Here is a 22,491-nt window from a genome sequence, read left to right as displayed (position 1 = left end):
AGGGAAAATCTAACTTTTAATAATCAAGAACAATTAAAAAAGAAAGGGTTGCATTTAGCCACGATCTCAATAACTTTGCACATCCAAAAAATGCCTTTCAATCAGTCACAGATAATTAGACAACTGCACTTCGTTAACATAATGTGTGGTAAATTACCACGAAATATATATATATATATATATATATATAATTATAATTATCAACTTGACAAAGACCTAGTCGCTAGCTAGCTAGCAAGCATGTGAAATGTTAAGCACTTAAGGAGTGGCTTGCTTCGTTGCTATTGCTGATCTCTTTCTCATTGTCCAAAATGCAGCATTGTATCGGTTCTGCAAGGAAAAAGGACCTTAAGTTGATTGAAGCGGCAAAGGTATATAAAAACAACTCCTCGTCGGCTTTGAACACGTTTCAAAGTCCTAAACAACTTGAGAACTTAATCTCTCTTTAAATATTGGTATGATAATATTTTAATATCTTTAAAACCAGCAGTCTGACGTTAGTTGGGCTCCTACTGTATAGAGCAATGCCCCTACAGGGGTGCTTCCGAAATTACCGGTGTCCAAGGATTTATATGCAAAGCTCCCGCTAGAGATTACTACAGTAAAGGGGGACTAAAACAGGGGGAAAAGAAAAAAGCCACTACATATGGTAGGACTTACTTGCATCATTGACTTAGGATTTGTAGTGTAGGTTGTCTCAATGGTCTTTTCCTTCTGCAGTCCATGAAAGAAGTCAATTTATACGGGTATGATCATCCAATGATGCTAAATCAACAAGACAGAATTGGGATGAGGTTACCTCAAAATGGAATCCATAGTGCAAAGCAACCCTCTTCACATCCTCCAAACTCAGTTCAATGGACATTTCCTATAAAATGAACAAAAACAATTTTAAAACACTGGCCTTCCTCAGAGCATGTGAGCAAGTGAAATGTGCTTTATTGACAGGAGGCTTACATCATCTTGCCCATACATCTCAGCAAAGTGATATAGTAGTGGGCCCATATTTATCCAAACCTGTCATCCAATCAATTAAGGCATTAATAAAGCTATAAGACAGGAACAAAATTAAAGTCATCCGGATTGATTGCGGAACTTACTCCACCATCTTTCAAGATTCTTGATATGATTTCAATGTATTCGACAATGTTGTGCGCCGTGTCAATAAAGAAGCAGGTCACAACTGCATCCCAAACACCTGTACGTGATGTGAAATACTATAGACGTTAATGATAAATCTCTCACGATATTTACAAAATACTACTAGGTGTTTTTCTCAAAGTCTCCCAATATCTAATCATTAGCATCAATTACAATGTTTAAATATAAGAAACCCACGATTATGACATAGAGATTTCCTTACCTACTTGGTTTGGATCATTATAAACCTCAACAAAGTCACCACCACACATAGAAAAGCCTTCGGTAATCCCTGCACTGCTTGAAAGAAAATCTACAATTATTGGAAAACAAATCCTAATGGAAATTTTTAGGAAAACAAAATTATCCTCGAACAAAAAACAAAGTATGCCAGCGTTTTATAAATCAATTTATCAAACTTCAGAATAAACATTCTGGGATGTTAAAATTTTATCTTACAAGCGTATTAATCATATTACAAAAAGCATATCATTGGAGTAAAATGGAGATACTTTATATGGTCCAGTCAACTGTGACGTTATAAGCAGGGGAAAAATTGTGAGGGGAATGTTTCTATGAGTTTTACTACAACTTAATGGCAACCATTGTCAACTCTTTCTAGGCCACTAATAAAACTGACGTCTAAGAGTATCCCATCAACAGTATCCATTCAACTTCAACGTAACTCAAAGGTTCATGGATAAACGCCTTCAAAGCTTTTAAAAAACTGAAATTATGCCAACAAATGACACTTCCGTAGCATTACTTCAAAGAAAAGAACCCAAGTAGCAGCATCAATACCTTGCTGGATGAATATCTGGTACTGAAACGGGACGAAGTTGGTCACTATCTGAAAGTGAATTGCAATTGCTGTGGATCCAAGGGTATATTGTCCACTCCCCAGCAGTTCGAGAACTGATAAACAAAACAAAACCATCTAAGGAAAAGAAAAAAAGCAGAATAGAGAAGGAAAATGAAATATATGGGACAAAGAATTTATTGCTAAAAATTAAAAACTCTCTTCCATGGTAAGAAAAGGGTCATGACATCCTTACTGATTGAGAATAAAACTTGAACATATCATCATGTAGTATGAAAATTCATTTCCCTGGCTTATGAAACCTGTATAGAATTTGAGAAACAATAGCCATGAGTATGAATATATGGAAAAGCAGAATTCTTAGCAACGGAACAATGTATACACACCTAGACATGAAATTTCCAAAGCCAGGCGCCCAAGTCCAGCACCAGGAACTAAACAGGCAGGAGGACTGTTCAACATAATTTATGATTAGCATATACAGTAAAGTACAAGGAATAAAAAAACACTCACACACTAAGAAATAGTAATTTGTTCTTTACAACGGTCAAGAAACAATACAATGACAGGAAGACACATATGAAAAAATAAAACCAACAACAGAAAATAATAGTACCTTTCCTTAGAGCGATCAGCAAATAGTGAATCAAGTTCTTCAAGTATAGGCTTGTAGCACTGGTCACGTTCTTTCTGTCCCTGTATTAAATATAATAACAGAATAAAGTAAAACTTGGATCCACAGATGTGATAACCTGAACCCAGAAATCAATGATAAATCATGAAGTACCTCTGCCGCCCAGTCTCTAACTATGTTTCGTACAATACAACGAACCTGTAGGGGGAAAAAGAAAATAGGATATTAAACTTAAATTTGATGCATGTACTGGTTGTATTTCTTCTTATTTAAAGAAAAAGAAAAGAGTCTCATTGAACCAGATTTCCAACATACCTTATCAACATCAACTAATGGAACATGTAACTGTAATGATGGATCCAACCACGTACGAGTTGGTGAGGACACCTGAATTTGTAACACCAAGATAGGTACAATTTTCAATTGAAAAATTTGGACAAGGATAAAAAATTTAAAAGCAACACATACAGTGCATTTAGAAAGTAAGTTGTGGTGAGGCACAATGTGGTCCCAGTTGATTAAATTTTCAGTATTTAATACCCAGAAACACATTAACTTAGTTCATATCAGTCAAAAACATGTTCAAATAAGTTGTGAAGTATTACAGCTAGAAATAAACCAAAACTCGTACATCTCCATTGGAATCAATGGCATCATTCCCATCACAGTTATGCATCTCTCTGTTATATTCCCTGCCTGAAGTGTGTCGCTCAGTGATGGAATCACAATGACCTTCATTGTTTACCTCCTGTGGTTATCTACAGAGGTCAAATTTCTAAATGAAAAAAGACATAGATGAAGCAAACTATGCATTTTTTTTATTGAAGATGAAACCTTATACATTTAATTATCATTTATGAACAGCTAATGTGGTCATGTAAGTGTTGCAGAAACCTTTTTGGTAGTCACCCCTATTGGTGAACTGCAGACTGCACTGCTCCCTTCCCCACAACAGGCCTGATCTGAGTTGGAGATATGCATTCTTTCACTTGTGGAGTTAGACTGAGAAGAGCGAACACTTTTTACTCCAGAAACATCATGGTTATATGAGACGCGTTCAAGATGTGGGCCATCACGGACATCTGTGTCCTGGCTCAAATCAAGTGGGGGTTCAAATGCCTGCAATGTAATATAATTTTGGGGAGAAAAAGAAGTCAAGATACCTTAATACCAATTACACCAGTTTGAGGAATTGCTCACATAATGTCAGTCCTTTGAGAAGTCATGAAGTGTTGCAATATCAAAAGGTCATCAGAACATCATTAAGTGAATCAAGTTTTAGAAAGAAAACAAGATAAGAGGGATGTTGGAACTAACCTGAAGCATGCTAAAAATGAAATATGAATTTACTGAAATGCACCTGCATAATTAACAGTCAGACCAATTGCATTACTTTAAACTCTTTTTATTTTATTTTAATCAAATTTATATTTGAACAGAAAGCCCCTAAGCTATTTTACAGAATTCGTTACAACATGTTATGTTGGGCATCCTTAGTTCAAATAAATAAAGGCACCAGCTACTTTTAAACACACTAAGACTCTATAATACTACGGCATTGTGTTAATTGTAAGCAAATTCCCCCACATTTACCTAGAAATTGGACACAGTGTTAATATACTAAGCTTTACAGCTAGTTAAATCTACATCATAGCACTGTGCCGATACACGTTACAATTTAGAATATATGTGCCAGTCATTGGATTGTTATCAAAATATTAGAAACTTAAAAACTAACGCGATGAAAATACTTGAGGAGAACTTACCGTCTTAGTCTTTGAAACTTTAAAGGGTAGTGGGACAGTAGAGCCTGCAATAAAAATTGAAGATAGTGTAATAGCAACTCACTTACTCTAACCCAATTGGTAGTGAAAGATACAAAAGAACTTATATTAGTACCTTATGGGAAGGTGGAAGCATTTTAAAAGATCTTTCATATCTTCTCACGTCCTCTTCTGCTGCCTCCGGGTAGCTGTATAAACCAAGCCAATGCCAATACATCAGAATTCAGAGAGACATTTGACATCTATGTGACAAAGGGGCACAATAGGCTACAACACCATACATGAACAAAGGGGCTCAAAACCATAGCAGAGCTTGAAAGTGAATGAAATTTTGACAAAGCAAATTACACACAAGCAAATAGACCAGAATATAAAATAATATAACAAATATATATTTCAGCTGAAAATGTGGCAATGCTAAAGGCACCGAAAGCCTTTTTTTTTTTTTTTTTTTTTTTTCTTCCAAACATTTGAAGACAATTTGTACAGCAACCATTAAACTTAAAGCTGGTGAATTTTGATGTTGAAATTAATAACAGTGACGAAAGCATCAAGCTTTCAAAATCATATAAGAAAATCAACAAATTTGAAATCAAACTTGAGTGTTTAAGAATTGAGAGAGAGAGGTACTTGAGGTAGGCGCTGATGATGCGCCTGAGCGATTTGACTTCGAGGGCTTCTTCTAGCTTCCTCTGACGACGTCGTTCGTCGTCTTCGTCCTCTCCTCGATGCATTTCTCTCTCTGCGGCTCTGACAGACGACATAATACTGACAAACAAGCACTGTTAGGTGTTAGTGTTTAGCTTTTGCTGGTGACTGACTGATGAAGAAGAGAACCCTCCGGCTCCCTCGTATGGTCAATTGAGGACGATGAGTCACACATAAAAATGTATATCTTCGATGGGCCCGGCCCAACATAAATTTGTGCTGAAATCCAAAATTGTTAGGTGAGAGAAAATTATTGGGTATCCTTAAGTTAATTGTCGTGCTCTGTTAAACTTAAAGCAGGAGGCTAGAATGGGAGGTTATAGTGAAAGGGTTCTTAATTGTTGTTTGATTCAGACTCAAGTGCAGAGGTATTATTGAATTGTTAGATTGAACCGTCTCACTGTAACCCCTCAACATAGTCTCTCATTGAATATTGAGACTTGCATATCTAAATGTCGGTCATATGACCCAGTTATTTGTAGGGCGAATTCATCTTTTTTGTATCTAAATACATCATAATTTCTCAAGTTGTTATATGAAAATTCAATAATTTACAATTAATTATTAACTGAAATTAATATTCAATTTGGGCAGTACTAAAAGTTTGAGAAATGTTCATCAAAAGGAAAAAGGAAAAGAAAAAAAAATTCACCTCTTTTTTTTTTTTTTTTTCCAAATGAGGGAAAAACCTCCTAATTATTTTCACTAATAAGCCAATTACTTGTGGCAGTAAAACTTGTACATTTGGCAATTTAGCATATTGAAAAAAATGGGGCTGCATAATCCATGTCACATTGGCCTTGACATTATGGCATACATATTAAATCCAAATAACTGATCTCTAGAATTAATTAATTGCAGCAAATGCTATAATAATATATAATATGCTATTGTAGGCTGTTGTATGGAGAAGCTTCTTGACTTCTTTTCTTCCTCTTTTGGAGAAAGCTCTGAAGAGACCTCTTCATGGACACACCTGGAGGCCCATATATTTGAGATTGCAATGCAAGCAACGCTGCGTTTGACACACTTGATATCCCCCTTTCTGCCATATCTCCAGCCGCCAACAAAATCATGGCCCTAACCTACATGAAATCAAAAACTTAGTTGTTAAACAACTTGATAGGTTTCTGTTATTTCAATGAAAATTTAAAATTATGTTTTATTTGCTTTAATTGTACGAAAATGCGTAGCATGACTCGATTTAGTCAGTGGTCCTAACGTTACAAATATAATAATATGTCAAACTATCTACGTAAAGGAAAAAAGAAAAAAAGAGTGATGCGGAAATTAGTTTATGCGATCATCATCAAGTACCTTAAGTTCAGTCACGTCGCTAACGAAAACTTGGCCATTATAAAAAATGGTAATTTGCTGCTGCTGGTCCAGAGTCCAGTCGCCCCTAAGAAAGATACAGGGAAAGAAAAGAGATGCCAATTGAAATCTCCTTTCGGTTCCCAACATTTATCAATTCAAAATTCAGCTAACACAACCACAACAACAACACTATAGAGAGAAGAAGAAACAATGATAATTTATTTGATCATTTCGATTTCTTGGCATGATATATAGGAATGAAATAGCTCTGCTTTCTAAATCGTCCACGTGTGCATTAACGATTAACAATAATTCACGTGCGGGTGCGAGAAGCTGTTATAGCATTTGTGCAAGAAAACATAGTGGCATTGATGAACTTACATTGGAGTTTCCAACGGTGGTGAAGGAGTGATCATCGGAGAAAGGCCAAGGTCCAAGCTGCAGATGCTCGACACAGCTAGAGAGAGAAGTTAAAAGCTAAAAATGCATTTGAAAAACCAATAGGAGAGAGAAGAAGAACTAGGATACGAAGGGAGAACTTTTCAAGGCCATATTGAGGGAAATGGCTGTTGGATAAGGCAAGCACCAAATGCGCTTCAAATATCGTTGGAGGCATTTCCGCACGTGGTAAACGATATACACGTGTCAAAAAATGCACTCACACACACACTCTCTCTCCTCTCTGAACTTTCACTAAATATCTTCTCCACATGCTCTTTGGCGTTGGTGGCTGCCTTTTTGCCTTTCAAACTTATTACTATAAAAGGAAGGCGTTGCACTTTATGAGGAGCTCGAATTTGTAGGGATGCTATATGAAATGTTGTTTGCGTGCACTGGAGATTGAGACAAAATGCTCAAAATTAAGATATTTCATTTGCTTAACGGATAATGCTTGATTTCTCACCCATTATCATCTATTTATCTTCCGTTTGACGTGGTCTAATCATATTATTACACGTGCATATTTTTTTAACCAACTTATATCTTGTATTTTTACTTTTTATGTAGGTTAATTATGATATTATTACACGTGTCTTTTTTCGCAAACGAATTTCGAATCTCTATCAACAAAAATATCTATTGATATCTTCTCTCTTTTAAATTCATCAACATCAAATGATTCAGACTTACTCAATATTTATAATGTAATTGATATGTGTGGTTTACGAATGATTGCATTATAATTAGGATTTATTTAAGATTTGTATGCAATGGGAAATGAATATTGAAGTGAGAGGACAAATAATTAAGCGACATAAAGGGAATGGGGATGGGACTTGTTCCACAAAACGTCCTTGCCATACAACATAGGCATTGCGGCTCATCACATGCAACATATCATCATAGTACTTAATTTTCGCAGTCACACTCAAGCCAATTTGCCAACGTGCACCTAATTAACTACTCTCCAAGGAAAAGTTACTCTCATTCAATTTAGGTACATGAACATTGTCGGCTCGTGCTCAAATTTAATTTTGTTTTGCCCTTTACGTTGCAAAAAGCATGAGCTGAAGGGCCATAGCCCCAGTCACGTCACGTGCAAATGGAAGTTGGAAGTCCTATGAGATGTTGCGGCTTTGTTTGGTTTTTTACTGGTTTTGAAGGCAAAATGAGATTTTAAAGCAACCACCAAGGTGGTAGGGAACGGCAGATATTTCGGTTGTGGTGTGTGGAAAATGTGATATTTCCTCTATTATAATGTGAAGCGTTGGAGTATTTTTGAACTTTTGTTATATATATGTCACCCCATCTATGCACATGCCATTCTTGCTTGTCATTACGGATTTCAACTGTTTCTATTTTGGGCTCATTTGAGAGTGATTCTGGACAGGCAAAAAGCACTTTTGTGGAGAATCACTTCAGTGGATTTAAGTGATTTTATGGAGAAGCACATAGAATGTGCTTATGCCCAGAATCACTTGCTAATCTTAAAAGAAAAAGGCTACTTCCTGATATCATATATGCTCATTTAATTTCTTTTTAACTCATTCTTATTTCCAAATCGTGATCAGTCTGATTTTTGTAATTTATATTCTGATTTTATCTCATTATAATACTTGAAATGCCTTTAACGACTGAATTAATTTGTATTATATCTTGTAATTACAACTACACATAGGCGCATGTGCATCTAAGTTTTTCTCCATGCTCACGATGAGTCATGATCAAGAATCCAAATACTAATAATTTCTTTGTTTTTTGTTTTGTTTTGTTTTCTTGAGTACGCTTGACTTGAAACAGTACAAGATTCTTGGTTTGGTCTTGGTGGGTCGACTGTGATATAACAATAATAACCTTTTGTTTTTATTCCAAACAAAATTAACCTTAATGATGGACAAAAAATATACTTTAAAATGACATTATATATCAATAATCCACATCTCAGAAGAAGTAATTGTCTGAAAGTATTTAATTGAATGTTGTGATTCTATTATGATATCATAGTGGATGACAAATTATGTGTAAGGTCGTCCAAATTCAATGGCCACATATCATGTGCTCCGGTATCGACACTCAACTCAATATAATAGTTTTTGCCTTTTTTCTCACAAGTCACTTCGGTTTGGCTTGGGGGTCTCGGTTTAATCCAAGGGAATGAATCCTTGCTCTTTCTCGCCCTCCTCTCGTCGCCCTGAAAACACAACAACTCCCTTCCATGATCAATCATGCACTTGAAGAAGAATAGAAGAAGAAGAAGAAGAAGAAGAAAAATTAACCTAAACAATAACAAATAAAACCAGTCAAAAAGAAAGCAGCAGCACAACCCCATTGCACCTACCTGAGAAGAAAGCCGAAAAAACAAGCAAATGGATCCGGAACTCACCAACTCCCTTGGTTGCGGGCAGGCTGTTAAGGAGAGACTCAAGACCGATAAGATACTTTGTAAGGTTGGTGTAGCAGCGGCCATACTGTAGACTTCACAAAATACTTATGGGTCTTATATCTTTCCTTGTTAGCCTGGTAGCTGCCTTAACATCGTCTAGGTCACCACCTCAAATCTGCTTGTTGAATTTTTTTTTTTGGGCAAGTCTGATCATTGGGTCCTCACTCAGTCAGTCCCTTCCTTTTTAGCTAGAGCAACTGTGATTTCACGCTCTCTCTTTATAGTGTTACACCTGGTTGAAGTTTTCAAGAAAGAGAAAAAAACATTTTCTTATGAACTTAATTAATTGCCAGTTTTACCCTTTCTCCAACTCAACACCATATTATTGAAGAAAAGAAAACCGACGGACACACCCTGCATATCACTTTATATTAAATTACTTTCTACGTACATAATACAGATGAGCACAATACATGTATACTTTGTTGGTGTGTAATCCTTCAGCCGAGTTTTGGAGCTAAAAGAATTGCGTCTATTCTGTTTCTCATTTCTTTTAGTTGTTTATCCTTTTTTTTTCCAGTTTTTATTGTGCACCCTTGGATCACAGTCCAAGTGTTTAATCTCTAGTATAGGATTAAGTGACATGTGTAAGCATCTAATAGGATGCTAGAACTTGGGCTTATTGTAAATCTGGTACAGGGAAGAATCTCTCTTCTCTCTCTCTGTCTAACGATTATAACCAAAATAGTGGAGCAGATATGAATATATCGAAGCATTTTTTCATTCTCCAGAGCAACGTTCTCTCAATCTTTCCGTGATTTCTTCTTTGCTCCCAAAATATCCAAAATATGAAATGCTGAAACTAAGAATTCTAACATACTTGTCCTATATATTATAGGACTATATGTACACTCACTCACATGATCAGCAACAGCAACATTGGCATCTTTCTGACTGAGGGAAGGCCTTGTACAGTAGATCGTGCCCAAATTATTGGGTTCGTTCGTGCTTAATTAGCATAATGATATTACAAACCAGAATCATAATACTTGCACAGGGATAAGTTCAGTAAACCTTTGCCTCATCGAATTACTGGCTCATTGTACGTACGGTATCATCGACCATCCTTTGAGATGGAAGCTGGATCTTGGTTTCTAATATATTCTTGAAGAGTGTCTCTTGAAGTCTAAGTATCAGTCAATTTAAAGAACTTTGTTGTTACTTTGACTTTTCCTGATTTGGCAAATATAACAATCAAATACTGAGTCAGATAACAATCATCAAAATTTCTTTGTTAGCTTACACAAATGAATTGTATCCCCCCCTCTCTCTCTCTCTCTCTCTCTCTCTCTCTCTCTTACCCGTTTGGTTAGCTCGCAATCTGTGCAAACCAAACACCATGGCACCCAAGATACTAAACCAATAGCTGTGATCAGGCTGACAATTAACTTGGTTCGATTTCCTTCATCTGAAAAAAATGAATTTGTAATGGAAACAGTGTGAGACAGAAAAGAAAAGATATTTATACTTAAAGCTGTGGAAGCAATATTATTTACCTATTTCTGTACTGTCTAGGAGAATAAAAAGATCTGTTCCGTCAGAGGAAAACTCCTGTATATCAATAAGTCTTTGGACCAGGCCAAACACCCTATATTATTAACATATGCATAAGCCAAGCAAGAACAATTATTTAGGCATTGTATCATGCTCTCTTGAGCATCCAAAGACGTGATATATTCATGGTATGGTAGTTTCAACCGTACCCATCTTCGAAAACCCATCTCCTTTTCCTCTCGAAGTGACTGACTTGCTTGTGTACTACTCTCACAAAACAATTTTGTTTTCCTCACACACCCTGCTGTCCTGTTTCCTTTGCTCCATTCCTCATGTGACTTAGGTACAAACCCTTTCAAACACTTGCAGATTGGAGATTCAGAGGCTCTGCAAAACCCAAAAAGGTCCACATGTTCCATAATGGTCACATGGATTCTTTTGGGCCTGCCAGCTAAGATTCCAGTTCTCACCATGTTCGATCGGAATACATAAGCTTTAGTGTACCTTCTGAAGAGATCCATCTATCAGAGTTTTGTCAAATACATAATAAGAGAAATACTTTGTTCCCTGCTGCACATTATCATCGAGATTCAACCCACAACCTTCTCAGTGTTTGCTAGATTCTGTGTCCCTCGAAAGATACGTGCCAATCCAAAATCTGAAATTTTTGGGCTCATCTTCTCATCCAACAGAATATTACTTACCTTCAAACAGGAATCAAGGTGGAGATAAACAAGTCCTCTAGCAACACCTTGAATAATATTGAAGCGTTTAGCCCAATCAAACACTGCTCTTCTCATTGGATCTAATCAATACACCCATTGCCATTAGAAATGAAATCAATAGTCCCCCTGAGTTCGGCATACTAGGATAGGAAGAGCTCAGACATTATCAATGATACTGAAGAAAGATTAGGTGACAATGAGAAATTGCAGCCAAACATGAAGGGCCAGTGAAACTAACCCAATAATATCATATCCAAGCTTTTGTTGAGCTTTACAAGATTCTTGGGTTGGAGTTTGGAGATCAACATAATCTCATTCTTCAACCCTTCGATGCCTTGCCCTGAACTACTACTAGATAGTCATTTTCGAAAAATCGGCCTAGGCGGTGGGCGCCCAGGAGCTAGGCGGGCGCCTAGGCGCTAGGTCGGGTCTTTTTTCTAGATGTTGTTTTTCATGGACTCATTCTTCAACTTTTCGATGCCTTGCCCTGAGCTACTAGATAGTCATTTTCCTAAAATCGGCCTAGCGGCGGGCGCCTAGGAGCTAGGCGGCAGCCTAGGCGGGCCTTTTTTTTTTTTTTTTTTTTAAATAAATTTTTTAAAATATATAAATAGATATCGTTTTTCATAGATTTCAACTAACCAAAGATTCGGTGATGGTGGTGACCAAGGACGAGTACGAAAAATGCCATTCTGCTCATCCCATCTTCTTCTCCAACAATGGTGTGACCGCGTTCACATTGCACCGGACTGGTTTGTTCTATTTCATTAGTGGAGTTTCTGGGCACTGCGAGAGAGGCCAGAAGATGATCATCAAGGTCTTGGAATCAGCAAGCCCACCAGAAGAGTATCGTTCTTCTGCTCGTTCTGGTCAGCAGATTGAGGTGGGCTTGCCGGGCGGCTGTAGCTTTTATTTATTTATTTTATAATAAATATATTATTATTATTATTATTTTATAAATTTAAATTAAAAAAAAAGAGGACCCTCCATGTCACAGATAAGTACAGCCGACCGGCTATACTATTTTTAAAAAAAGTTAAAAAACCTAAACTGACGAATTTTCGTCGATAGAGGTCTATGCCGGCAAAAATTTGTAGTATTAGACTTCTCCCAACGAAAACTAACACTGCTGAAGACATTTCGTCGAGAGAGGTCTTTAAAATAAAAATATAAACTTAGGATGTTTAGGTTAATTAATTTTTAGTATTAAATATATTAACTTCATGAATTATATTACTTAATAAATAGTAATTCAATTTCTCTTTTTTTTCCCCCTTTAATATTCACTAAGTAAATAATCACTAAAACATAACTATTAATCAAAGTAATAAAAAAGAGAAATACATATTATGCTACTTATTTTTTTAAAAAAAAATTTAAAACACAGAGTATAGCCGGGCGGCTGTACCTTTTTATTATTATTATTTTAAAAAGGACCCTCCAACGATTAGGCTACTTAAAGGGTATAGCAGCGTGCCTAGGCCTCTACGTGTAAAATAGTATAGTAGTGCAGCTATACATTTAAAAAAAAAACTGAGTATAGCCTTTTGGCTATACGATTTTTTTTTTAATATAAAAAAAGGAGACCCCCAATGATTAGGTGGCACGTGTAAAAACAAGTCTACTTTTTAAAAAAAATTCTGGGCATAGATTATAGCAGGGTGGCTGTACTTTTTTTGTTTGAAAAAAAAAGGACCCTCCAACCATTGGACGCGCCCATCTATACTATTTTTTGAAATAAAATAAAATCGTAGTATAGCCTTTTTAAAAGGTCTATACTATTTAAGAGAGGTGGTTCTCCAAATAAGTGATTCTGGCATATCGAGAATCATTTCCAAACGAGTGCTTGTTGAATTTAGATTATATTTCAAACTTCAATTAGGGCACATGCTATTTTCTTAACCAAGAAACTCAATTGTATGATTAGATTGAAATTAGGTTTGAATGTAACAACATTGGGTCAAAGTTGAATGCATATGACTAGACCAAAACTTAATTAGTCCAAAATATCTCACATGTTGAAATGATACTTGAAGTTACGTATTATCTAGCTAACCTTGCCATTTTAAGTCTAATTAGAGTTTGTTTGACACATTTAACTTATGTGATTAGACATGTGTGATTTTGACACATCCAACAATTGAATGATCTAAAACTCTAATTTGGCATAGAACTTAGGATTCTGACTGTTGGCTAAAGCCGCGGCATGGAGTCCCAAGGTGATTATAAATAACCAAAGGCTCAATTCCCTCTCTGTTTGCCTATATTTGCAATCATAATTTACTTAGTCTAAAACCAAAATTTGCCAACCTTAGAGCATCCACAATGATGCTCTTTATTTCTTAGCTAAATTTTGGCTAAAAATATTAAAAAAAAACTATTTAAAAGCTCTCTAAAAAATTTCAACTCCAACCATACTCCTAAATTTGGAGAGTCATAAATACTATAACTCTTTTTTGATTGGTCCATTTCTATTAAAAAATAATAATAATTAGCATTAAATAAAGATTTGAAATACTCATTAAATAAAGCAGCATTGAATTATAGGGAGCCACTAGGAGTCCTTTCTCTCTCATCCGATTTAGGAGCTCCTAGATGACTCCATATTTTAGGAGATGGATAGGGAGCGTGATTGGAGTTGCATTTTTACTATTCCTCCCTAAAATTTGTCTAAGGAGGTGGTTTAGGGAGTCCATTGTGGATGCTCTTAGTGCTAATTGCTAAAAATGCATATGAAGTAGGACGCATGAGAGGAGCATAAGTCAAGCCTTATAATTTGGCTATGATCTAGCTGCAGCGCACGCATCTGATGTGTCCCAATCACAAATTTTGATTTGATGTCACATAAAAATATAAATGCACCACCCACAATTTTGTACAAGGTGGGCTAGCTTTTTGACAAGGATCTGTGGCTCCTGTCTTCTTGTGTGTATGAATTGGAGGGAGTTGCACCCTCTTATATTATACTATAGATTTATTTGGTGTCTTGATTTTTGATCAATAATAGGGGAGCTTTTATAAGGAGGGGATTATGTTAAGGGAGTGTGTATTGAGGGATTCAATCCATTAATACAATAACATAAAGAAATTGTTGAACTTGAATATTTTCATTAGGTTTGTAGTTCAAGTGGTTAAGAGTATTTACTAATGCATTTGGTCTTACATTCGATTCTCCCCTCTCTCAATATTGTTTGTACAAAAAAAAAAAAAAAAATTTCTTGATCGGATGGTTCAAGGTTTAGGAGCTTAAGAATGAGTATGAAATTGCATTCTCATGTTTGATAAATGCATATTTACCTAACTCATGGGTATGAACTTCCCATGCAGGGGGAATTTCGTACCATTGACTCACTTTGGGAAACTTTTCCCCCCATTTGGGAAAATATTTCATGCAAATTGTTTTTGGACTAACCCACTCCTTAAAACTTTTAATAATACAAAATCAAAGGTTGGAGAAATGAACAACTTTTCATTTATAATATTGCACAAATCAATGGGAATAGGAGAAAATGATATTTTAATCCTCATTTTCTAGTGTTCCTAAATATGGGAATGAGCATCCTCCATTCCCATCTTGTAGGATTAAACATGTGAATTTCATTTTTAGGAAGTTCAATCCGCGGATCAAACAGGAACCTCATACCAATTATAAACCCTTATACACATTGAACCAAAAAATAAAAAATAAATTTTTTTTTTGGTTATACACTTTAAAGTTCGGCTACTATTTTTTCTAACTCATTGGCCCAGTCTCTCTCACTACTTGGGCTAACCATAAACCACTCTCTTTTGGTCGGATCACCCCTATGCTGATGTGGACGGAGGTCGAGGCTTAATGATTTTGTAGTAGACTGTATGGTCAAATGGGCCAGTATATTGACTCAGGCTGGTCCTTATTTATTTATTTATATATTTAAATTGTTTTAAGCTCCTACTTGAAATTTTGTTGGTTAAATTTTTTTATTTATTTTTAATACAAGTAATATTTTACTTTAATTTAATCTAAATTATAGGGAGGGGGATTCTAACTTGGGTGCAAAGTGAAAAGTACATCCGTTCTAGTTAACTTGACTAAACTTATGTCTGTTAATTAACATGAGAAAAAGAGAAATAAATTTGGAAAAATAAAGTGTTATACTATTCAGTTAAAAAACTTGTTCATTGAGTGGTTGCATGGCTAAATAAAGTAGGAAGTTGGAGAAATTAATTGAAATTTTTTAACCTTTAATTGTATTAAGTAATTAAATTTTGTCAAGTAAGTAAGCTTTGGAATATTCACAACATTTCTTGAACATTCCTTTGTAAAACAAAACAGAATCTTCTTGCCTGCAGAGACGAGCTTAAATACTAACCAGCCGGCCGTTGTCATCTTGTAATGAAACTTTTCGTTAAGAAACTCTTGTATACAATTCTTTTTTTTCTTACTTGCCTCAGGCGTGACTCTTTCTTCCCCTTGTTCATGTTTAATTAACAACATAAATATTGTTGTTAATTAGCCTATAAAAATACACATACACTCTCTGACATACACAATCTTAAAATGGGTTCCAATTCCAAGCCTCATGCTGTTTGCATTCCAGTTCCAACTCAAGGCCATATCAAGGCACATCTTAAACTGGCAAAGATCCTCCACCACAAAGGCTTTCATATAACCTTTGTCAACACAGAGTTCAACCACAAGAGACTTGTCAAATCTCTAGGACCCAACTCCCTTGACGGCTTGCCTGATTTTCGATTCGAAACAATCCCGGATGGCCTTCCGGATTCAGATGAAGATGCCACCCAAGACCTCACTTTGCTTTGTGATTCCATCTTGAAAAACTTCTTGGCACCTTTTCTTGACCTCCTCACAAAACTCAATAATGATGTTACATCAACTTCCAACAATGCTCCTCCTCCTGTGACTTGCATTGTTTCAGACCCTTTCATGCCATTCACAACCCCTGCTGCTGAACAGCTTGGGATTCCTGTCACTCTCTTCTTTACTTTTGCAGCAAGCAGCTTCATGGGCTTCAAGCAATATCCCACTTTGGTGGAAAAAGGTCTTGCACCTCTCACAGGTGATATATTTATTTGATTTTTATGGTTTTTTACACTTGAATTTTCTACACATACAAATGACACATTTCTTCAATTGATTACTTGGGTTTTTGTAGATGAGAGCTTCTTGACAAATGGCTTTCTGGACCAGGTGATAGATTGGATTCCAGGAATGAAAGGTATTCGTCTAAGGGATCTCCCAAACAACTTCATAACTACAAATCCCAATGACAGCATTTTCAATGGCATCCTTGAAGTAATTGGAAGACTTCATAAAGCTTCAGCTGTTGTTGTTCATACTTTTGATGCATTGGAGCCGGATGTTTTGGATGCTCTCTCATCTATGTCTCCACCTGTATATGCCATTGGCCCTCTCCAATTACTTCTCAATCAAATACCAGAACACCCTTTGAAGTCTCTTGGGTACAGCCTTTGGAAAGAAGAAACTGAGTGCCTCCAATGGCTAAACTCCAACACAACAAACTCGGTTGTTTATGTGAATTTTGGGAGCATAACGGTCATGACACCAAATCAACTTGTCGAGTTTGGTTGGGGACTTGCAAATAGCAAGCTTCATTTTTTCTGGGTAATTAGGCCTGATTTGGTTATTGGCGAGTCAGCGATTTTGCCACCGGAGTTTGTGGAGGAAACTAAGGAAAGAAGTCTAATAGCAAGTTGGTGCCCACAAGAGCAAGTCCTTAACCACCCTTCAGTTGGAGGATTTTTAACACACAACGGTTGGAATTCAACGATTGAGAGCTTGTCTGCAGGAGTTCCTATGTTGTGCTGGCCATTCTTTGCTGATCAGCAAACAAACTGTCACTATACCTGCAAGGAATGGGGCATTGGGATGGAGATCAACAATGATGTCAAGAGAGACGATGTAGAGAAGCTTGTTAGAGAGTTAATGGAGGGAGAGAAGGGTAAGAAGATTAAGAACAAGGCCATGGAGTGGAAAACACTGGCAGAGGAGGCCACCAGTCTACACGGTTCTTCGTCCACAAACTTAGACAATTTAGCGAATCAAATGCAATCAAGAAAAAGCTAGATGTTCTCTGCATCCACAAACTTAACAAGATCATGCGCTGCAAGCCTAGAAGTTATTGGTTCAATGAACTGGCAACATGTTTACCATCTTCAGTTCTTGTTCAGCTACAAATTTTAAATTACTGAAATATACAAGATAGTATTGAATTGGAAGTATACAGAGGAACCAAATATTTTAGCAATGAAAAATGGTAACCAAACATTGTAGCCGTATAAAAAAAGGGTGACAGAATAGAAGATGCCGCTAATTATGAGCCGGCTTTAATTTTGAAGGTAAATGAATCAAATTATCATATACTATCTTCCTGATATTTATGACACATCCCGGGATCGGTTCTGCCGTAGCACGATATTGTCTGCTTTGGGCCCCCTCTTTGCCCTCACGGTTTTGTTTCTGGGAGCTCACGAGCAACTTCCTATTGGGTCACCCATCCTGGGATTGCTCTAGCCCCAACTCGCTTAACTTCGGAGTTCCTATGATTTCGAAGCCAGTGAGCTCCCAAAAGGTCTCGTGCTAGATGGAGGCGGGCATGTACATATAAGGCACATCACCCCCTCTCCATTGGTCGATGTGAGATGTTACAATCCACCCCCCTTAGAGGCCCAACGTCCTCGTCGGCACACTCACACCACACGGCAAAGTGGCTCTGATACCAAATTGACACATTCCAGGATCGCTCGCCGTAGCAGAATATTGTCCGCTTTGGGCCCCCGCCCTCACGGTTTTGTTTCGAGCTCACGAGCAAATTCCTGGGTCACCCACTTGGAATTGCTCTAGCCCCAACTCGCTTGACTTCGGAGTTCTCATGACTTTGAAACCAGTAAGCTCCCAAAAGGCATCATGCTAGATGGAGGTGGGTATGTACATATAAGGCACATCACCTCCTCTTCATTGGTCAATGTGGGATGTTACAATTTACATCACCAAGAAACAAAAAGTCTAAGTCTAAAGTCTCTGTGTGAGCAAATTTCCCCACGAGAATATTCGATTGGAAAGATTCCCCTTTCTTCTTCGCCACCTCTTTCTCCTTGCAAAATAGAACTAGGGTACGGAGATGTGTTTATGGTATAAACTGGGTGGCAGGAGCCTTATGCAAAAGAGAGAGAGAGAGAGAGAGGAGGTGGCTACGGTTTGAGAGGAATTTTCTGCAGAGTTTCAGTAGAGATTTCAGACGTACCTCAACCCTTGTGCGTGACCATGCTTTTATAGTGGTCTTGGAGGCTAGGGTTTCAGATGAATAATTTCCATAGATGGAAGGGAATTATTCCTCCCCTATTTGGAATTGATTTGGTTAATTAGAGATTTGATTTATTAGGGTAAATCAAATCCCTAATTGTGGTAGGTATCAAATCAATTCCTAATTTGATTAGGTAACTCCTCATCATTTAATTGGGAATTGTGGTAGGAATCAAATCAATTCTCTATTTAATTAGGTAACTTTCAATTTAATTGGATAACTCCCAATTAAATTGAGTAACTCCCACTTAGGTTAAGTAATTCCTAATTAGGTCAAATAATCCCCAAATGGAAGGAATTATTTGACATAGGGTCTGATTTAATTCGGTTCCCACAATCTATTTTGTCTTGATCAAGAAGTTTCCTTGTTGTCTTGATCAACTGAATTTTCTTTGTCACAGATATTTGTTGGCTGGCAAAGTTGACTAACTATCAAAAAGTGGTAACCACAATTAATTTTGTAGACTATTAGTGACGTAACAATTTATACCATAACTTTGTCTTGATCAGCTTTCTTCTCTATCTCTGGTTATCTTATATGCATAGATAATCTGCATTTGCAAGCACTGCAGTACAAACACAAAAGCTAAGATGGGTTCCAAAGAAGTAGCTTCTAAGCCACATGCTGTTTGCATTCCACTTCCTGTTCAAAGCCATATAAAGGCAATGCTTAAATTTGCAAAGCTCCTCCACCATAGAGGTTTTCATATAACCTTTGTTAACACAGAGTTCAATCACAAGCGCTTTCTTAAATCTCTAGGACCCAATTCCCTTGATGGCTTGCCTGATTTTCGGTTCGAAGCCATCCCGGATAGCCTTCCAGATTCAAACGACAATACCACACAAGATGGCACTTCGCTTTGCGAGTCCATCAGAAACAATTTTTTGGCCCCCTTTCATGCCCTCCTTGCAAAACTCAACAATGATGCCATAGAAACATCCAGCAATCCTCCAGTGAGTTGCATAGTTTCAGATGGTCTCATGTCCATGTTCACAATCACAGCTGCTGAAGAAATTGGAGCCCCTATAGTGTTGTTCTACACTATAGCTGCCTGCAGCTTCATGGGAATTAAACAATTTCGCGCTGTGGTCGAAAAAGGACTTGCTCCACTCAAAGGTGAAATATATAACTACTAATTGAAGCAATTGTTGTTGAACTTAGTTAAATCTTAAATGCTTGTTTCTAAACATGCAAATGAAACGTTTCTTCAATCGAATTTCATTTGTACTATTGCAGATGAGAGCTGCTTCATAAATGGCTATCTGGACACTGTAATAGATTGGATCCCAGGAATGAGAGATATCCGTTTAAGGGATCTCCCGACCTTCTTGCGAACCACAAATCCGGATGACAACAAATTTAACTTCATCATGGAAGCAACCGATAGAGCTCATGAAGCTTCAGCAGTTGTTCTTCATACGTTTGATGCCTTGGAGTCAGATGTTTTGGAGGCTCTCTCATCTATGCTTCCCTGTGTTTGCACCGTTGGCCCTCTTCAATTGCATCTCAATGAGATACCAGAACACCCTTTGAAAATGGGATACAGTCTATGGAAAGAAGAAACTGAATGCCTTGAGTGGCTAAACACGAAGGCACCAAACTCAGTTGTCTATGTGAATTTCGGCAGTATAGCACTCATGACACCACAACAGCTTGTGGAGTTTGGTCGGGGACTTGAAAATAGCAAGCTTCCATTCTTCTGGGTAATTAGACCTGATCTAGTCATTGGAGAATCTGCTATTTTGCCGCCTGAGTTTGTGGCTGAAACTAAGGAAAGAAGTCTAATAGCTGGGTGGTGCCCACAAGAGCAAGTCCTTAACCACCCATCAGTCGGAGGATTCCTAACGCACAGCGGTTGGAATTCAACGGTTGAGAGCCTTACTGCAGGAGTTCCTATGCTCTGTTGGCCAATCTTCGCAGACCAGCAAATGGACTGTCGCTATGCTTGCAATGAATGGGGCATTGGCATGGAGGTCAGTAATGATGTGAAGAGGGATGAGGTAGAGAAGCTTGTCAAAGAGTTAATGGAGGGCGAGAAGGGTAAGAAGATGAAAAATAAGGTCATGGAGTGGAAGAAACTCGCAGAAGAAGCTACTGGTCCACATGGTTCTTCATCCACAAACCTGGACAATTTAGTGAATCAAGTGCTATTAAGAAAAAGCTAAAGTAACCCATAAGAATATTGATGTTAATTATCATTTTCATTGCCATTGTCTCAAATAATCAACTAGCTAGCAATTTGTACTCAGGCATGTAAAACCTGTGTTACTATATCTAGAAGTTTGTTTTTCTCTAAGATTTTCACTAATTACGCTCAATGATATATGTTGTGCGAAAACACTCCAAGACCTTTTCGTTGATGGACTAGGCAACTACCACACACAAGCCGTGCAAAGATAACGTACACATACAAAGAACACAAGAATTTATAGAGGTTCAGCGTTGTGCCTACGTCCTCTTTTGGTGATCCCCATGCAATTCACTAGTAAGAAAGAGCCCCTTTGGTTACAATGAAAAACCCCATTTGTTGTCTCACAAACCCTAGCTTTGTTTTCTCTCAACTCGGCTCAAACCCAATTTGACGCCCTTGTTTTCTCAAGTTATTAAAATCTAGCGCTAAAGTGCCTATTTATAGGTTATAGGACATTAGTATACTTGAATTAGGAGTAAGAGACTTAAACCTTAGTCAAACTACACTAAAACTTGCCTAAAACCTATAGAAAGCTCAAAACACGGGCAATTCCAGAATACTCTGACAGGACCCGCTGGACTCCTAGGAATCCGGGACGAATCCGTGAAAGTTCTGGCATCTTACCAATGCCAGGCCCACTTACTAAAACTCTAGCCTTTTTCCAAAATAAGGAAAAGGAGCATAAAACTTTTCTGCCGAAATTTCGGCAGAGTCTCCCTGAAAAATGAACATTTTCCAAAATCTTTCAACTTGTTAAAACACAATCATAAACCCCCCAACAGCAGAATACACAAGATAACAACATGCAAATTTACGTAATAGGCCTCCGGCCTTCAAATAATTTGAAACAGAACCACCAGCAATGCTCTTAAGTCAAACAATACATTAAACAATGCAAATAATGAACTCAAACAAATTTATGAATGCCCACTGTAATTAACATAAAATAACTTCCCAATTACCATCATGCGATATTTAACATCCCAACACAATCGCAAGTAGTTTAAGGCCTCAGCCAAATCGTACAACAATCCAAAACGGGTTTCATACCTGTCTTGACCAGAACACATTTAAACAACCCTCCCTTAATCAAATTGGAGTATGCACAATCATTTAATCACGCCTCGGTTTCAACTGAGCTTTCGGACCAACGACAAAGTCAGAATCAAACTCATTAAAAACAACATAAGTAAGACTAGATCCGAATGACCAAATTAAAGTTCCAGAAATAAAATTTAGTCCGTAGCTGCACCTAGGTAAGACCCTAGGCTACCTACGTACCCCTTGTGAGGGATCAAGCCACACGTAATTCTTAAATCAACTATCACGATTAAGATAATATACGATTATTTAAAATAATGCCGACGATTAAATTTAGATTCAAATGCCACATCAAATTCAACAAGGCAACCACTGAACACTTTAATAGTTCCTTTCCTTTTGATCCGTTCATCCTCGCAACCATACCC

The 22,491-nt window shown here is 37.2% G+C and overlaps 4 protein-coding genes across 7 annotated transcripts; 2 read left to right on the top strand and 2 right to left on the bottom strand.

Moving 5' to 3' along the window:
- Window positions 1-33: 33 nt before the first annotated feature.
- LOC103329018 (uncharacterized) lies at window positions 34-5,248 on the bottom strand. 2 transcript variants are annotated; one of them, XM_008231454.2, is made up of 18 exons: window positions 5,009-5,247; window positions 4,494-4,566; window positions 4,361-4,404; window positions 3,912-3,954; window positions 3,489-3,713; window positions 3,226-3,342; window positions 2,910-2,981; window positions 2,748-2,792; window positions 2,577-2,656; window positions 2,347-2,411; window positions 2,196-2,262; window positions 1,942-2,055; window positions 1,364-1,437; window positions 1,101-1,198; window positions 958-1,017; window positions 800-868; window positions 661-714; window positions 34-330 (listed from the first exon to the last, which is right to left on the bottom strand). In XM_008231454.2, the coding sequence occupies exons 1-18, from the start codon at window positions 5,140-5,142 to the stop codon at window positions 259-261; spliced, it is 1,506 nt and encodes a 501-aa protein (XP_008229676.2). In that variant the 5' UTR covers window positions 5,143-5,247; the 3' UTR covers window positions 34-258. The 2 variants fall into 2 exon arrangements, with proteins under 2 accessions (XP_008229676.2, XP_088906177.1); XM_089050051.1 differs by lacking the exon at window positions 3,226-3,342 and having other exon boundaries at window positions 5,009-5,248.
- Window positions 5,249-5,807: 559 nt separating this feature from the next.
- On the bottom strand, window positions 5,808-6,960 carry LOC103329019 (protein TIFY 5A-like). 3 transcript variants are annotated; one of them, XM_008231455.2, is made up of 3 exons: window positions 6,785-6,960; window positions 6,404-6,533; window positions 5,808-6,171 (listed from the first exon to the last, which is right to left on the bottom strand). In XM_008231455.2, the coding sequence occupies exons 1-3, from the start codon at window positions 6,817-6,819 to the stop codon at window positions 5,974-5,976; spliced, it is 363 nt and encodes a 120-aa protein (XP_008229677.2). In that variant the 5' UTR covers window positions 6,820-6,960; the 3' UTR covers window positions 5,808-5,973. The 3 variants fall into 3 exon arrangements, with proteins under 3 accessions (XP_008229677.2, XP_008229678.2, XP_008229679.2); XM_008231456.2 differs by having other exon boundaries at window positions 6,404-6,530; XM_008231457.2 differs by having other exon boundaries at window positions 6,404-6,488.
- Window positions 6,961-16,037: 9,077 nt separating this feature from the next.
- Window positions 16,038-17,764, top strand: LOC103328858 (7-deoxyloganetin glucosyltransferase-like). Its single transcript, XM_008231259.3, has 2 exons — window positions 16,038-16,566; window positions 16,663-17,764. The coding sequence occupies exons 1-2, from the start codon at window positions 16,047-16,049 to the stop codon at window positions 17,592-17,594; spliced, it is 1,452 nt and encodes a 483-aa protein (XP_008229481.2). The 5' UTR covers window positions 16,038-16,046; the 3' UTR covers window positions 17,595-17,764.
- A 1,285-nt stretch (window positions 17,765-19,049) lies between these two features.
- LOC148918252 (7-deoxyloganetin glucosyltransferase-like) lies at window positions 19,050-21,127 on the top strand. The gene is made up of 2 exons (XM_008231255.3): window positions 19,050-19,947; window positions 20,068-21,127. The coding sequence occupies exons 1-2, from the start codon at window positions 19,422-19,424 to the stop codon at window positions 20,994-20,996; spliced, it is 1,455 nt and encodes a 484-aa protein (XP_008229477.1). The 5' UTR covers window positions 19,050-19,421; the 3' UTR covers window positions 20,997-21,127.
- Window positions 21,128-22,491: the final 1,364 nt, after the last annotated feature.

This window comes from Prunus mume, linkage group LG4 (assembly GCF_029339155.1).
Source record: "Prunus mume cultivar Tortuosa linkage group LG4, ASM2933915v1, whole genome shotgun sequence".
NCBI classification, from domain to species: Eukaryota; Viridiplantae; Streptophyta; class Magnoliopsida; order Rosales; family Rosaceae; genus Prunus; species Prunus mume.
This window is presented reverse-complemented; position numbering and strand designations above follow the sequence as displayed.